This window comes from Tiliqua scincoides, chromosome 12 (assembly GCF_035046505.1).
Source record: "Tiliqua scincoides isolate rTilSci1 chromosome 12, rTilSci1.hap2, whole genome shotgun sequence".
Taxonomy (NCBI): domain Eukaryota; kingdom Metazoa; phylum Chordata; class Lepidosauria; order Squamata; family Scincidae; genus Tiliqua; species Tiliqua scincoides.
The window spans coordinates 400,774-417,246 of NC_089832.1; the positions used below are offsets into that span (position 1 = coordinate 400,774).

Genomic DNA, 16,473 nt, shown 5'->3' on the forward strand with positions numbered 1-16,473 from the left:
AGGTTGGCTGCGGGCCGCATCTGGCCCCCAGACCGGGGGTTGGAGACCCCTGCTTAAGAGCATCCAAAGTGCCCAGAGTTATCTGTTTCCTTTTCCACCAGATGGTCAGGCGCCCAGAAAGTGCAACTCCTGCATTGCGCTGACTGAGAGCAGCACACCCTTCTGCCCCCTGCTGCACGGACTGCCCAGGCTCGTGACAGGTTTTCTGTGTGCCCCCAAGTCTAGTGGTCCAGGCGCCTTTGGAAGGGATTGTCCCCAGAGCTCCGCAACAATGATGGAGGACAAGGAGAACTGCATGAGGCGATGGAACTCCAGGAGCTACAGTGTGGGGGCCACATCCAGCTTCCTCTCCACACTAGTTACCTTCCCCATCTACAAGACGGTCTTCCGCCAGCAGCTGCATGGCTCTTCCATTGGGGAGGCCCTGCGCCAGCTCAGCCAAGAGGGACTTCGCCGCTTCTACCGTGGCATCTTCCCACCACTGCTGTCCAGGACACTGCAGGGAACTGTGATGTTTGGCTCCTATGACAGCTTCCTTTGCCTCCTGACAGACCAGGCCTCTGGGCCTTACTCCGTGGGGAACCAAGCCACAGCAGGACTCCTCTCTGGCTTTCTTGAAGCCTTTGTCCTCAGCCCCTTTGAAAGAGTTCAGAACATTCTCCAGGACGGCCGGAAGGTCCAGAGGTTTCCTACCACTCCAGGCATTCTGCGGGAGTTCAATTCATATGCTGCAATGGCAAAACTCACGCTGGGCTACTACCGCGGCCTGGGCCTTGTCCTGGTCCGCAATGGCCTGGGGAGCGCCCTCTACTTCTCTGTTAAGGACCCCCTTTGTGCCTGCCTCTCCCAGGGAGGCCTGTCCCACTGGCTCCAGGCCTTGCTGGCGGGCAGTATGAGCGGCACTCTCATCTCTCTGCTGCTCTATCCCCTCAGTGTCCTCATTGCCAATGTACAAGCGCAGGTTGGGAAACAGGAAACCCTTGGCTTGCAGGCCTCAGTGGCGGCTGTCTGGGGGAGCCATGGCAAGAAAGTGACACGCCTCTACAGGGGAGGGTCCCTCCTCATCCTCAGGTCATGTCTCACGTGGGGCCTCACCACAGCCATATACGACTTCCTGCAAGAGGGCAGGGGCTAGAAGACACATCCCCCCCCCATCTCAAGGCCTGCTGGCTGGAACCACAAGTCTGGGCGTGGGGAAGTGGAGCTACTTGCAGTCTGGGCTGGAGGTGAACGCTTGCCACCTAAAAGGGGGGCTTCCTTCCTGCTGGAGCCACAGTCAAATATAAACAAAATTGGGGCACAGGAGGGAGAAATGCACTTAAGTAGCAGAATCTTTTTCACAAACAATTTATTAGAGCCAGCATCCCAAAGAACAGGGTGTGATAAGTGCCTCTCCAAAACGCTCGACTGCTCAGAAAACCACAGAGGCAACCACACCCAGGTTGGCCACCCTCTCCAAGGGTGTCTCTGGCTGCAGGCCTAAGACAAACTATCAAGGAAGGAATGGGGGAGGGAGCTTCCAGAAGGGGAGCCAGCAAGAGGCTTGGGATGCCACAAAGACCATTCCCAGCTCCCAGGCATTGTTGCAAGTTGCCTGGAAGACCTAAATGGGGGGGGGGAGGTAGACCTGAGCAGAGGGCAGGCAGTGAGGTTTCTGTCCCCTCTCCTTCCGGCCTGGGGGATTGTCTGTTTCTTCACAACTGATGTGCCTCCCCTGTAAGTCCAATGCACTCTCCTGTCCACCAACCTGGGGATGCATAACCCACGCCAGCTGCATGGAAACCTCTCTCAGTGTCAAGTCATGATCCCAAAAGGTGGGTGGGCTGGATTCAGTGATCAATAGCAGCTTGAGGTTGCAATCCTATCCACACTTTCCTGTGAGTAAGCTTCCATTGACTACAATGGGACTTCTGAGTAGACAGGCATAGGATTGGGCCCTAAATTAGTAGGGCAGAGCTGGCCCAAGAACTGCTGGTGCCTGATAGCCCAATCCTATCCACACTTACCTGGAAGTAAGTAAGGGCAGGAGGTCTGGTCTAGAGGGTAGAGACTCCATTTGCCTGAAGATAACATCCACAAGGTCGCCAGTTCACAGGCACGGTGCGACCTTGAAGCAGCTGACAAGCTGAAGCTGAGCTATTCCATCTGCTACGAGCGTGGGCGGATGGAGGCCAGAATGTGAAACCAGATCAGAAAGAAACACCTGAATGCTGTGGTTCTTGAAAGAAAGAACCTTCTTTCAATTGTAAAAATCCCTACGGGGATTTAAATAAGCCTGCCTATGTAAAGCGCCTTGAATAAAGTCTTGAATAAAGACCAAGAAAGGCGGTATATAAATACCTGTATTATTATTATTATTATTATTATTATTAAGTAAGCCCCATTGACTATAATGGGACATCACAGTAGACATGCATAGGATTGGGCTGTGAGGCAGCCTGCCAAATGCTGTCAGCCCCTCCCACATACACACACCTGGTGGTCTGGCAGCTTCTGCCCCTTCCACTCCCTGGACTGCAAAAGAAGGGGGCAGAGCTGAAGAGGAAGTGTGGAGGAGGGGGAGAGCAGTGGCGATGCTCCCCCCTCCTTTTCCAGCTCAGTGAGGGGCGGATGGGGGCCCCGCCCCACTCATGTGAGGCGGCTGCCTCTGTGGGCTGAGTGCTGGCTGCAGCCGTCTGAAGGTCTGCTGCCGCCATTGCGCCACGAACGGTGGCGGTAGGAGCAACTGGACTGGCTGAACGAAGGAAGAAGCCCGTCCGCGACTGGGGCTTCCTTCGGGCAGCCAGAACCCCTCGTGCCCTGCGCACCAGGCGGAGAGCGCCTTCCGAGGGGGGCGGGCAAGGGCGAGCAGCCGTCCCAGCAGGGCTCTTCTTGCGGGGCGGCGCTGCTTCGTGAGCGACTGTGCTGGACAGCGGTGCGGGCGGAGGGGGCGCGGCCGACGCCGGGACGCGAGCAGAGCCCGCTCGCCACGAGCAGTCCTGGCGCCCTCTGCGGCCCTCCCGCGCCGCCTCCGGGGAGTGGCTCTGCAGACGCCCTGCGGCCCGCCCGCCCGCCTATCCTCGAGAGCAGGCGCCACTGCGCCTCCTCGCCTCGGTCCGGCGCCGCGCACGGACCCCGTCGGAAAGCAGCGAGCGCCGCGCCCCGTCCAGCAGCCGCAGTCTGTCGGGGCGCGTAGTTTCCTCTGACGCGACGCCCGCAGCCCGGAGCTACAGGCGGACTACACTTCCCGGCGTGCCGCGCGGCAGACGGCAGGCTATAAGAGGACGCCTCGGAGCGCCGTCCTGGAGAACGCGCGCAGCCAGCGAGCCGTCGAGTTGTGCAGGCAGGTGTGAGTGCGGCTACTGCGTGGGGCGGCGCGCCTCGTGCTTTGGTGGGCCGGGCCGGGCCGGCGTGCGCGCCCTGGCCTGGGGCCGCGTCCCGGCACGGGCTTGTCCGCTTCTCGGCTGCGGAGGAGCAGCCCGCGGGCCCCCTTTGTCCTCGGCGGGCCTCCCTCCACGCCTCTGCCGCGGGAAGGGCGTGGCGCCGCTGGAGGGAAGGCGCGCGGCTGGCCGGGACGGGCAGCGCCCCGACGGATGGGTCGTCGGAGACCGGGCTGGCCGGCCTGACGGGGGGCGGCAGAGAGTGCGCCAGAGTGCTCGGGAGGCGCGTGGGGGCCGCGTCCGGGGGGGCTTTCTCTGCCTGAGCGGGGCACCTGGGTGGGCAGTGCCCCGCTAACGCCCGGCCCGGTGCCTCCCCGCAGTCTTCGTGGCGCCCAGTCTTCCCGTGGCCGAGATGTGCGACAAGCCGGATCTCTCCGAAGTGGAGAAGTTCGATAAGAAGAAGCTGAAGAAGACCAACACGGAAGAGAAGAACACGCTGCCCTCCAAGGAGAGTGAGTGCGAGCAGGACTTTGGGGGCGGGGCCCTCTGGCTGTGCGCAGCATTTCTGGCGCGCCCTGTTCTCTGGCTCCTGACCGCTTGGGGATTGTGCGCGGGCAGGAAGTGTGCTCAGGGAGAGGGCTGTTGGCCACTCGCCCTGGTTTGGGGCTGGTGTTGCTTCATGCTGCCCGTTCTGGCCCAGATCCCAGCCAGGTGCTCTCCCACAGTGGAGAAAGGGGAACCAGCCAGGGTGCTGCAAGAAAGCTGCTTCGCAGGCAGAAGATGTGGTTGTACAGCCAGGCTTTCTTGCGCCCTTCTTGTTCTGGTTCAGTTCTGATTCAGCAGGAGTTTCAGGTGGTAGCCGTGATCTTCCCCGGTTGAGGCTGTGGAGGAGCCCTCACAGGCTGCCTGGCCTGTTGGGCCCTGATAAAGGGGCCTCCAGGAGGTGGCAGGAGCAGTCCCCTGGCCTCCTTCTGGCAGGCTAGTAGCACTCTCTGGAGCCTGCCACTGCTGGTTCTCAGCCAGTCCCCTTTCTTTTCCAGCCATCGAACAGGAGAAGGAGTGCAGCAAGCCGTCATAGAGGTGTCCGTCTGTCTGGAACATCCTGGCCTTTCTCGCCTTCATTTTGGAATTTAACTTTTTTACAATGTCTGTTGTGTAATGAGAGATGCTGCAACTGCCCTCGGAGGCCCCCCCCCCGCTCACGTGCTTGTGGTCCCCCAGTGCCCCTTGAGAACAGCCCCCTCCTTCGCTCAGCCCTGTCTGGTGTTGAGTGCTGCTGCCCAACATGATGGTGGAGGCCAGGGGTGAAGCGAGCAAGAGCCCAGATGGGGCCCAGCAGGGCGTCTCCCTCCTTTCCCCTTGTGCCAAATGGGCTCCTGCTGGTGCATTTGCTCCCTTAACTATTTCTGCAGCTGTCCTTGATTTTGACTTCCTGAGCTGGAACAGAGAAAAATCTGTCTAAATAAAGCTTGTGAACCACTTCTTGGTCTGGCCTGTCTGTGAAAGTGCTGCTGCAAGAGGCCTGAGCCTGCAGCCATCTTGTCTGGATTCGTCTGAATGCAGAGCGGGAAGGGACTAGTTGTGTGCCTGTCCTTAGCAAGTGAGGCTGGTGCTGTGGGATGGGGGTGTGGAAGTTATACTGTGTGTCATCTTGCAGCAGGCCCCAAGTGTTTGCTGGTGCTTGGGGTCTGGCAGTTGTGGGGCAGGCTTCAGCCTCTCTTTTGTGGGTGGGATGATAACTTTGCAGTGCAACGGGGGTAAGTGCTGGACCTCTGAAGAGAGTAATGTGACGTAAGCTGGAAAAGCCTGGGCGTGTTCCCAACTTGAACAAGAAGATGATCTTGCCTGAGAGCTCTCGTTGCCTGTTCATTTAATGCATTTCTCCTCCCTCCTTACACAAAAGCAAGAATACTGGATCATCAGTTGATGATCCTTCTGCCATGTGCTGGGATGCTGCTGTGCATGTCAGCAGCAGCTTCCTTCTGTGGGCCACTGCACTCCTTCATCCTAGCCGGGGTGGTCTCCTGTGTGTGACTTGTCCCCGCAATGGCTTTGAGAGCCCCTCCCGCTCTGCTTCCCTTTCTTCCTCCGGTCCGTTCCAGCTAGCAGAAGTGGCCACTGCTCCTTGGGAGAGGTGCCCAGGACCTGTGTGGGACGTGCACAGATCAGCAGCTTGTCCATACAGCAGTTTGCAAGTCCGTAGGTGTGGGGAGGAGTAGCAACAGTGCTTGGCCAAGGCTGTCTGGTGAGCAGCCCAGCCCCCTTCCTGTCGCTGCTGTCACTAATGACAGTTGTGCTGTCTGATGCACAAACCTGCTTTGCCAATGGTGGTGGTTCTCCACAGGCACCTAAAAATGCACGAAAGGGGAAGCAAGTGGAGGAGCAACAACTGCTGCGGGCCGTGACTTCCCCTTGGCCTGTACTGTGCAAGTATGTTACCTTCCTGTTGTAACAGCTGTGCCCACCACTGCCTGAGAGAGCACCTCAGCAGGAGAAGCCCTTTCCACAGTCAGGGTCCCCTGAAAGTAGGCATGCATGCCAGAGGTGGGCAGAGGAGCTGCTTCTGTGTTCTGGAGGAAGAACAAGGGACCAGTGTCCATAGTTCAGCAGGCAAACAGTGACACGACAGCCCAGCAGCCACAGGCAAGGTGAGCCTGGCATCGCCCTACGCAGCAGGTGGACAGGTTTGGCCCCCGTGCCTTACCAGAAGTCAGCCTCAGTGTCTTGCCTGTCCTGCCTACACACAGGCAGGCCTGAAGAGCCCCGGACCACTGACTAAGTGTATGAGCCACCAGGCCCAGCAGCTGCGTGGCTGCAGATCTTCCGGTGGCCCCCCCACTACCACACTGGCAGCACAGCAAGCATGATGTGACGCTTGGCCTGCCCCAGGCTCTGGGCAGGCTGCCGCAGGTTCCATTTCCGAAGGCTTGGAAAATTGGTGCCTCTTGTGTGGGTGCGGAAACAAGGCAGCCCAAAGGTGAACTCTTGTTGGGAAGGGAGTTGCTGGATTCCTCAAGGCCTGTTTGAACTGGAAGGATGATGCAAGACAGCCAGAGCGCAGAGGCTGGGGAATGCTGCTCCCCACAGCCATGGGGAACCTGGGGGGGGGCGCTCTAACCCTATGCCCCAGCCAGCCTGCCACCTTTCTCTTGCACATGATCAGTGCTACTGACTGGATGTGCCCACCTGGTGCACACCAGCGTAGCTGCTGTCACCTCTTGTGCAGAAGGAAGGAAAACTGGGGCCCCAGGATGGACCCTGTCAGGCAGAGCACGTCCTCTGGGCTCCTCCAAGCTCCCTCATAGATCTACTCAGTCGTTCTTACAACGATCTGTTAGGCAGGCCAGAATCATCACCCCCAGCTTGCAGATAAGAGGTTGCAAAAGAGCAGGGTGGGCAGTGGTTGCTAAACAGGGGCACCTGCTCAGCACATACTTCAAGCTACACACTTGAAGTTGCTGTGTTGCTTCACCTGTTGCTCTGCTCTCCTAACCTGTGAGCAAAGGCTGAGGGAGTGGGTGGCTGACACAGCCAAGGCAGCCTGGCGCATCCTGGCTGCTGAGCATCAAGCAAGTAGCCTCCCAAGCCCCAGGTCCACCCTTGGGAGACTGCTCATGCTGTGCGGGGAGCTGGGGGCAGTGCACTGGCTTTAACGGACCTTTTGAAGAGGAGGCTGTGCAGGTGCAGCTCCGAGGCACCCTTGCCTGAGAGTAAAATCACTGGTGCCAGTGGGACTGACCTTCTGCCCAAATGTGCCTAGGAGTACCTTGTGCATTTGCTCGACTGTGTGTTTGGCATGTAAACTTTTGTGCAGTATTTCTGGTTGAAAAGCAGTAACAAATATTTTAATACTAATATTAAGCATAGTGCTGCCCTGCCATTTCTGTCTTGGTGCTTTTGCAAATGGGGTTTAAATGGGCTTAATGCTGCTTTTCTTGTTACCTGCTTGTAACTGTCTTTGAGCACCTGTGAGAGCAGAAGTGAGGCCCAAACCATGCAGCTGGCATGGCAGAGGAGAAGGAAGCCTGTGCCCCACACGGCTCAGCTCGGGCGAGGTGCAGCTAACAGGCTTCTGGCACTTATCTGGAGTTTCCCCCAAGCAGTCAGTGTTTCTTGTGCTCATTGGACTGAAACAGGGCGGTGCTGCTGAGCCAACAATGAAATGTATTTGAGCAGGGAGGCAGGGAAGGCCAAGCTGTCCCCTGCGCCAGGAATTAGGCTGCCACAAATGACACCACCAGACGTTGAAGTTGCTGAAAAGGCTGAAGAAAGTCAAGACATGAATGGGAAGCAGAGCAGCAGTAGCAGGGCAAGGGAGAGGGTGCAGCCAGAAAGCAGCCTTGGGCCAGGCAGCCAAGCCCCCCAGTCTCCCCAGCTCAGCAGGGTCTCTCCCGGGGCCTGAGGTGGGGGCGGACTTCCCACCCCCACCAGGAGATGCTGCCAGCAACAGGACCTGCTGGGATCTCCTGAAAGCATCAGGATGGGGGTGGGGAAGCTCTGCCCTGCTCTGCTCTATGGCGCCCCTCAAAAGGAAGACCTCTGTGTGCTCCTTGTTCCACATAAGCTCCTTGGAAAAGCCATGTATTGACCAAGTGGTGGTAGAGCACACTGAATGATGGAGCCAGATGGGCTTTCTGGGGCAGATAACTCAGAGGATTGGTGCTACAAGTGAAAAAGCCCTGACTACAAATGTGACACACACACCCCCCAGCACAGTCCACCAGCGATGAATGATACACTCCAAGCCCAGGAACATGCTGACCCATAAGGGCCCCCCTTGGAAATCAGCCAGGCCTCTCTCAGCCCTTGAGCTGAACATACCAGGGTGCCAGGGGACAAGCTGGACAGACCACCCTTTTCAGTGGTTTCTCCACCACCATTTGGACCGGGCCATTCTCCACCTCTGAAGGCTCTCTCTTGCTTCCCCCCCCCCCGCCTCTATCCTTATACCAGGTGTGGGGTGTGTGTGTGTGCAAACTGAAGCTTATCCACCTTGCTGCTGGGGTGTGTCAACTCAGCTTTATCTCAGCAACTGTTCCCATTTTGTGCATTCTGGGGATTCCAGGATCCTTCAATGACAAATGGAGACCTGCAACAAGGATGCATTCTTTGTCCAAGGCTCCTCTGGGGAGTGTACTTCTGCTAGGAAGGGGGGTGGGATGAAGCAGCTGGGCTTAGGCAGGGGTGAGAGGCACCCTGGCAGTCCATGGGATCTGTAGAGGGTTTCTTTCAGAAGAGGCATGTGGATACAGGAGAACCCGTAGACATTATATATCTGGACTTTCAGAAGGCATTCAACACAGTCCCTCACCAAAGGCTGCTGAAAAAACTCCACAGTCAGGGAATTAGAGGACAGCTGGATTGACAACTGGTTGAAGGCCAGGAAACAGAGAGTGGGTGTCAATGGGCAATTTTCACAATGGAGAGAAGTGAAAAGTGGTGTGCCCCAAGGATCCGTCCTGGGACTGGTGCTTTTCAACCTCTTCATAAATGACCTGGAGACAGGGGTGAGCAGTGAGGTGGCTAAGTTTGCAGATGACACCAACTTTTCCGTGTGGTGAAGACCAGACGTGATTGTGAGGAGCTCCAGAAGGATCTCTCCAGACTGGCAGAATGGGCAGCAAAATGGCAGATGTGCTTCAATGTCAGTAAGTGTAAAGTCATGCACATTGGGGCAAAACATCAAAACTTTACAAACAGGCTGATGTGTTGTCTGTGACAGATCAGGAGAGAGATCTTGGAGTGGTTTCGGACAGGTCGATGAAAGTGTCGACTCAATGTGCGGTGGCAGTGAAGAAGGCCAATTCTATGCTTGGGATCATTAGAAAAGGTATTGAGAACAAAACGGCTAATATTATAATGCCGTTGTACAAATCGGTAACTACATTTCCTCTGGAATATAGCTCAGAGTAGTACTGCACCCAGCGTTCCATCTGCTGCGCCCGATCCTGGATGACCTCGCCTGTGGCAGACTTCAGAGGGACAATTTTCCTCTGTGTTGGACCTAGGGCCTGCTTGATACCGTCATACATCCCCTTGATGTTGCCCGTGTCAGCTGCTATCTGTATCTCAGAACAGAGCTGGAGCCAGTAGTCGTTAGCACATCTCCTGGCAGTCTGTTGGACTTTGCTGCGAGCAGTTCGGAGGACCTGCAGGTTGCGCTCACTGGGACAGGCCTTGTATGCTGCTTGAGCTCTCCTCTTTTCCTCAATGACTGGTGTCAACTCCTCAGAGTGGGCTTCAAACCAGTCTGCCGCCTTGTTGGTCTTCTTGCCGAATATGGACAAGGCGGTGTTGTAAACGGTATTCTTGAAATGTTCCCATCTGTTGGATGCGTTTGCGTCGGCCGGGCCTGGAAGAGATTCCTCAAGCGCTTGTGCAAATTCCTCCACTTTTCTCTGATCCCGGGTCTTGCTGGTATCAATGCGAGGTCTTCCTTCCTTTTTCGTGTGATACAGTCGCTTTCTTTGCAGTTTCACTCTGCTGCACACCAGGGAGTGGTCAGTGTCGCAGGCAGCACCATGATAACTGCGTGTGATCTTGATGCTGGGAAGGCTGGAGCGTCTGGTGAGGATCAGGTCGAGCTGGTGCCAGTGCTTTGATCTTGGATGTCTCCAAGAGACTTTGTGTTGAAGAACATGTTGCTGACACAGAGACCGTGATGACAGCAAAACTCTAGCAGGCGTTGGCCATTTTCGTTCATCCTCCCAGTGCCAAACTGACCTAAGCAAGTGGGCCATGAACTGTTATCAGCACCAACTCTAGCACTGAAATCGCCGAGGATGAACAATGGCTCTTTTACAGGGATTTTCTTGACAGTGGTGGCCAGGTCATCATAGAATTTGTCTTTGGCTTCTGCTGGAGACGACAGAGTCGGTGCATAAGCACTGATGAGAGTGACAGGTCCTGCTGATGACTGGAGCTGCAGGGACAAAATTCTTTCACTTCCCACAGTAGGTGGGATGATGGATTTCAGCAGGGTATTTCTGACCGCAAAGCCAACGCCATGTTCCCTGGTTTCGTTTGGTGGTTTTCCCTGCCAGAAAAATGAGAAATTTCTCTCCTTGACAGATCCGGAATCTGGCAGCCTAGTCTCTTGAAGGGCGACGATGTCCATCTGCAGTCTGCTCAGCTCCATGTCGATGACAGCTGTTTTGCGTGCGTCGACATTCCAGAGGAATGTAGACATTCCAGAGGAATGTATATTCCAGAGGAAATGTAGTCACCGAAGAACATTCCACACTTCTGTACTGCAGCGAGTCATGGACTCTTCGCTCACAACAGGAGAGGAAACTGAGCGCTTTCCACATGCGCTGCCTCCGACGCATCCTCGGCATCACCTGGCAGGACAAAATTCCAAACAACACAGTCCTGGAACGTGCTGGAATCCCTAGCATGTATTCACTGCTGAAACAGAGACGCCTGCGTTGGCTTGGTCATGTCGTGAGAATGGATGATGGCTGGATCCCAAAGGATCTCCTCTATGGAGAACTCGTGCAAGGAAAGCGCCCTACAGGTAGACCACAGCTGCGATACAAGGACATCTGCAAGAGGGATCTGAAGGCCTTAGGGATGGACCTCAACAAGTGGGAAACCCTGGCCTCTGAGCGGCCCGCTTGGAGGCAGGCTCTGCAGCATGGCCTTTCCCAGTTTGAAGAGACACTTGGCCAACAGTCTGAGGCTAAGAGGCAAAGAAGGAAGGCCCATAGCCAGAGAGACAGACCAGGGACAGACTGCACTTGCTCCTGGTGTGGAAGGGATTGTCACTCCCGGATTGGCCTTTTCAGCCACACTAGACGCTGTTCCAGAACCACCTTTCAGAGCGCGATACCATAGTCTTTCGAGACTGAAGGTTGCCAATACAATGTACAAATCGATGGTAAGGCCACACCTGGAGTATTGTGTCCAGTTCTGGTCGCCGCATCTCAAAAAAGACATAGTGGAAATGGAAAAGGTGCAAAAGAGATGATTACTGGGATGATTACTGGGCTGGGGCACCTTCCTTATGAGGAAAGGCTTTGGCGTTTGGGCCTCTTCAGCCTAGAAAAGAGGCGCCTGGGGGGGGACATGATTGAGACATACAAAATTATGCAGGGGATAGACAGAGTGGAGAGAGAGATGCTCTTTACACTCTCACATAACACCAGAACCAGGGGACATCCACTAAAATTGAGTGTTGGGAGAGTTACAGACAAAAGAAAATATTTACTGGCTGGCCTGTGGAACTCCTTGCCACAGGATGTGGTGATGGCGTCTGGCCTGGATGCCTTTAAGAGGGGATTGGACAAGTTTCTGGAGGAAAAATCCATTACGGGTTACAAGCCATGATGTGAATGTGCAACCTCCTGATTTTAGAAATGGGCTATGTCAGAATGCCAGTTGCAAGGGAGGAAGCCAGAATGAGGTCTCTTGCATCTGGTGTGCCCCCTGGGGCATTTGGTGGGCCGCTGTGAGATACAGGAAGCTGGACTAGATGGGCCTCTGGCCTGATCCAGTGGGGCTGTTCTTATGGTCTAAGAGGGTCCTGTTGTATATCTGTCTGTGGGACTTCCAGGGTTTAGACAAAGTCTTGGGGGATTTCCAGATTTCCTCCTAAGTCCCCCTTAGGAGGGTATTTGCACCAGCCCTGATCCAGCAGCAAGGGAACACTTGGGAGGGTGTTCTTTGTACAGTGGAAATGCCAACTCACAAACCTAAAACACAAAAGCAAGAAGCTGGTGTGACACTCAGTTGCGGGGGGGGGGGGGGGCTAGATTTCTTTGTGATCAGCCCCATCTTTTGTTGAAAGGGGGCTGAGCACATACTGTGCAGGGGAGCATGTTGCTCCTAAGGTCTTCGGAGGAGAGTCAGTTTGAACACACGAAGCATTTTGAAAACGACACAGATCTGAGGAGAGAGCCGTTGCATCACTGGTCCCAGTGACAGCACAGACCCTGGCCAATCAGTGCCGGCAGCAGCCATGCGGCACTCGCAGCCCTGCAGACTGCCAGGGGAGGAGGGCCAGAAGGAGCCCTGTCTCGGGCGTGCCTCGGCGCCAGGTGCGAGGTCAGTGCTGGGCCAGCCAGGAGGGAAGGTGTTTGTTCTGCGGGCGTGTGCTGCTCGCCAAACACTGCTTCGATTCTTCCCCGCACCACCTGCCTCCCCCCCCCCCGCCGGGCGGAAGAACGGCAGGCGCCGCCCCTCAGGCAGGAGCCAAGCGCCTGCAGCTCCGGGCTGCTTCAAGGAGCAGGATCTGCTGCAGGCCACGCGGCCGCTCCGTCCAGCCGCCTCGGGCTGCTGCGCACTGCGGGAGTTCGGCCGTGCAAGGGGGGGCCGAGAGGTTCCCCCGCCTTCCTGCTGCTCCTCTCCCCGGGCAGCAGCCCCGCCTGCGCGCCAAAGGGAGCCGCGGGCGGGACTCCCGGGCTCCGCCAGGCGCGGCGCTGCAGAGGCTCCCGCAGAAGCCCCGCCCGGCGCCCTCGAGGACCGCTCAGGCGCTGCCTCCCTCCCCTTCCCATTGGCTCTCCGCCTGCGAGGGGCGCACGCGCGCCGGGCCCGCGGCTCCTCCCGCGGCAGAGCCGGAGCGCCGAGGCCGGCGGGCTGCGCCAGCGAGACCCGGCCCGGCCCCGGCAGCCGCGATGCTCCGCTGAGAAGGCGCGCCGGGGCGTCGCTGCCGCAGGGGCTCCGGGGGGCGGCGCGGCCCGGCGCAGGCGCGCCATGAGCGGGAAGGCGCTGCTGCTGAAGGCGATCCTGCTGGGCGACGGCGGCGTGGGCAAGAGCTCGCTGATGAGCCGCTTCGTGACGGACCGCTTCGACTCGCAGGCCTTCCACACCATCGGCGTGGAGTTCCTGACGCGCGAGCTGGAGGTGGACGGGCGCCTGGTCACGCTGCAGGTCTGGGACACGGCCGGGCAGGAGCGCTTCCGCAGCCTGCGCACGCCCTTCTACCGCGGCGCCGACTGCTGCCTGCTGACCTTCAGCGTGGACGAGCGGCGCAGCTTCGAGAGCCTGCCGCACTGGCAGCGGGAGTTCGTCCGCTACGCCGGCGTGCGCGACCCGCAGCGCTTCCCCTTCGTGGTGCTGGGCAACAAGGTGGACAAGCCCGAGCGGCAGGTGGCCTCCGAGGAGGCCCGGGCCTGGTGCGCCCAGCATGGCGGCTACCCCTACCTGGAGACCAGCGCCAAGGACGACACCAACGTGGCCCTGGCCTTCGAGGAGGCCGTGCGGCAGGCGCTGGCCCTGGAGGAGCAGCCGGAGCGCTGCGTGCTCGGCCACACCATCAGCCTCCAGGCCAGCTCCAAGGCAGAGGCCTCCTGCTGCTGAGCGTGGCTGCCCCAGAGCAGGGGCGGGAGGCTCTTGGGGGCTTGAGAGGGACTGGCCCAGGGCACTGCCCTTGTGGCACTCCGGGCAGCTTGAGGTGGACACCTGTGAGCGGGCAGGCTTGCCATTGACTTGCCACCCCAGACCAGACACTTCAGAGCCTGCAGTGCTTTTCTGGTCTTCAGGGTGCTCCAGCCCTACAGGAGAGCAAAAAGGGGACTGAGTGAGTGGGGGACACCCTGCGCCCTGCTCTGCATTCTGGGGGAGCTAGGTCCAGCAGTGGGGGGGGGGAGCTGCAAAGTTCTCTGCACAGGGGCTTCACCAGGCCTGTGACTTGGTTGCCCTGGGGGAGGGCCGCACAGGTGGTGCTCTTCCCTGGACGGAGAGATGCTGTTTTTCCCAGGCATGGGGCTGCGCCAGCCTCACTGCCCCCACAGCTGTTCTCTCTTGCTGGACTCCCTGCCCATGTTGATGTTCCGTGGAGATTTCCTGGGCCTTTATGGGAACAAGTATCCGAAGGGGGAGATATGTGGAGAGTTGGAGGCCAGGGAAGGAGAGAACTGAGATTGGAAGGAGTGGGCCTTTGAGGTGTTGGGGGGGGCTGTGGCTGCAGCTGCTTGTAGCTTGGCATCTCCTGGGGGGGGGTGAGTGGCTTCCTGTTTGTTTGTTTGTTTGTTTGTCCTGGGGGGTGAGTGGCTTCCAGACTGCCTGTTTTTTTCCCCAAAGGGAAAAAGGTGGGGAGGGGAGGGGAGGGGCCAGGCCGGCCCTGCACTGCTGCCTCTTGGCCAGGTGGTGGCAGGAGTGGAGCGTTCCCAGCAGTCACCACTGTATACCTTCCACCCAGCAGGGAGGGTTGAGAGTGGCCTTAAGCTCAAGGGTTTCTGTACAAGAAACTGGCCGGCTTTGCTCTCTGGCAGCTGGGTGAAGAGGTGCTCAGGTTAGCTCCCTTTTCCCACAGACCCAGAAGGTGCCTCCTGCCTTAGGGCTCTTGCCTGTCTATTCCTTGTGCCTCTCCAGGGGTGGGGTGTTGCTCCAAGGCCGCACTCAGCCTGCACCCACTGTGGGCCTTGCTCTAGCCCCCCCCCCCCGCTAGGTAGCAGCTGCTCCTGCTGTCAGGAGCCTGCAGGCTGGCTCTCCTCTTTTGCTGTCTGCAGCTAGAACCTATACAGCGAACTGCCCCCGGCTGTGAGAAGAATATGGAGCAGTAAGTGGGTGCCCTCTGCAGGGACTCAGAGCAATTGTTGCTCTGTGTTTCCCAGTGCAAAGCTGTTGGGGGCGGGGGGGGGGTAGGCTGGTTACAGGCACCAGTAGCAAGCGGTAGAGCAGGGTGTTGGTTCTGGGCAAGTCTGCTTCCTCCCTTCCTCCATTTCCTTTGTTCATGGCAGTCATGAGCTGTCTGTCCTTGCAAGCCCATGGCTTGGAATCCCCTCCCCTCATTGCTGTTGGAAGCCCACAGAGCTGGTTTCCAGAGGGACCATCACATGTTTTTCATGTTATGCATGCAGGACACCTGCAGCCCCCCCTCCCCCGCTTCACCTGGCCTGTGTCATTTCCTGCTGCATAAAACCTTTACTCTGGTCCTGGGTGCCGGGACTGGTCTGGAGTGTGTCTGAGAGCAGTAGAGAAATGTCCATAAGCTGACCAGTGAACTGAACTGTGCACAGGAATCTCTTGTACAGGCTGGAGCAGGGACGCCGTTGAGTGATGAGAGGCTGATGTGTCTGCTGCAAGCTGCTGCTTTATTGGGCCTGTGGGACTTTGCAGTCTTTCTTTTCCAAAAGAATAACCCTCTAGATGGGTTGAATAACTGGTTTCAAAGTGCAAGCAGTGCCCACAGGAGAATTCTGGCATGTGCTTTGGCCTTCCAGTGCTCTGCAGCATTGCATGCCTTGCCTGTCCCACTAGTCTCTCCTTGCTGCTAATGTTCCTGCAACCCAAAGGGGCCAGAGGTGCAGAGGCAAACTGGCATTTATCGAAGCCAATAAAAATGTGAATGTGGATCAAGGATGACAGATGTCTGTCTGTGGTATTCTGTTTCTACGGAAAGCAACAGGTGATGCAGGGCTGGAGCAGGCGTGGCTGAGGGGAGGGGTGCTTGAGTGGCAAGGAAGGCAGGAGGCCCAGCTCAGCTGTCTTCCCCAGTAAGACCCAGCAGGTGGGGGAGCCGCCAGAAGTGATGCCTGCCTCCCAGATCTCCGGCCTTGGTCTGCCTTTGCTTACAGATGGAAGTGGGAAAAAACAGTTTTATTTTTTCACAGATTTCTGTGTTTTTCCAAAGTTTTCCAAAGTGAGAAGTTCAGAAAATGGGATTATGTGTTTTTATTCAAGATCTAAATTATAATTATAAATTATAATAGCTTTGGAACTGTGGTAGGTGGGTGATAGAGGTGGAATGGAGTCAGCAGATGCAGCCATGGTCATTACCCAGGCACCCCCATTAAACAATATTTAAAAAACCAAATAATTTTTTTTTGGGGGGGGGGAGATTCTGGGGTTTTGTTTTTTGACAGAAATGAGAAGCTCAGAGAGGGGAGTTCAGCGTCTTTCTGTCACTGCCACTCTTTCCTTTGAGCAGAGGGGGAAGGAAGCGGTGGCAGTGAAAGAAAGATGCTGAACTCCCCTCTGAGCTTCTCATTTCTGTTCTTATTCTCTAAGCAGAGACCAGCCCTGCTTTGCTGATGTCTTCTACGTCCCAATTTCTGCTGCCTGTACGCTGTGTGCAGAGCTAGTCAGCGGCCTGGTTGCAACTCCCGTCCCAGAACCCCAGCAGCAAAATCGATGCAGCGGGACAGCGGAAGCCTCCGTGGGGAACACGCTT

General features: G+C 57.2%; 3 protein-coding genes across 3 annotated transcripts; all 3 read left to right on the top strand.

Moving 5' to 3' along the window:
- Window positions 1-271: 271 nt before the first annotated feature.
- On the top strand, window positions 272-1,135 carry SLC25A53 (solute carrier family 25 member 53). The gene has a single exon (XM_066640167.1). The coding sequence runs from the start codon at window positions 272-274 to the stop codon at window positions 1,133-1,135; it is 864 nt and encodes a 287-aa protein (XP_066496264.1).
- Window positions 1,136-3,712: 2,577 nt separating this feature from the next.
- On the top strand, window positions 3,713-4,840 carry LOC136663257 (thymosin beta-15A homolog). The gene is made up of 2 exons (XM_066640256.1): window positions 3,713-3,871; window positions 4,400-4,840. Exons 1-2 carry the CDS (start codon window positions 3,772-3,774, stop codon window positions 4,435-4,437), a joined length of 138 nt encoding a protein of 45 aa, XP_066496353.1. The 5' UTR covers window positions 3,713-3,771; the 3' UTR covers window positions 4,438-4,840.
- An 8,189-nt stretch (window positions 4,841-13,029) lies between these two features.
- RAB9B (RAB9B, member RAS oncogene family) lies at window positions 13,030-14,250 on the top strand. The gene has a single exon (XM_066640253.1). It carries the CDS (start codon window positions 13,053-13,055, stop codon window positions 13,656-13,658), a length of 606 nt encoding a protein of 201 aa, XP_066496350.1. The 5' UTR covers window positions 13,030-13,052; the 3' UTR covers window positions 13,659-14,250.
- The last annotated feature ends 2,223 nt before the right edge of the window (window positions 14,251-16,473 follow it).

Bases quoted from the DNA above. Each gene is read 5' to 3' on its own strand.
- SLC25A53 (XM_066640167.1), top strand. From the start codon at position 272: ATGATGGAGGACAAGGAGAACTGCATGAGGCGATGGAACTCCAGGAGC.
- LOC136663257 (XM_066640256.1), top strand. From the start codon at position 3,772: ATGTGCGACAAGCCGGATCTCTCCGAAGTGGAGAAGTTCGATAAGAAG. The intron at 3,872-4,399 runs GTGAGTGCGAGC...TTTCTTTTCCAG, and splicing joins CACGCTGCCCTCCAAGGAGA to CCATCGAACAGGAGAAGGAG.
- RAB9B (XM_066640253.1), top strand. From the start codon at position 13,053: ATGAGCGGGAAGGCGCTGCTGCTGAAGGCGATCCTGCTGGGCGACGGC.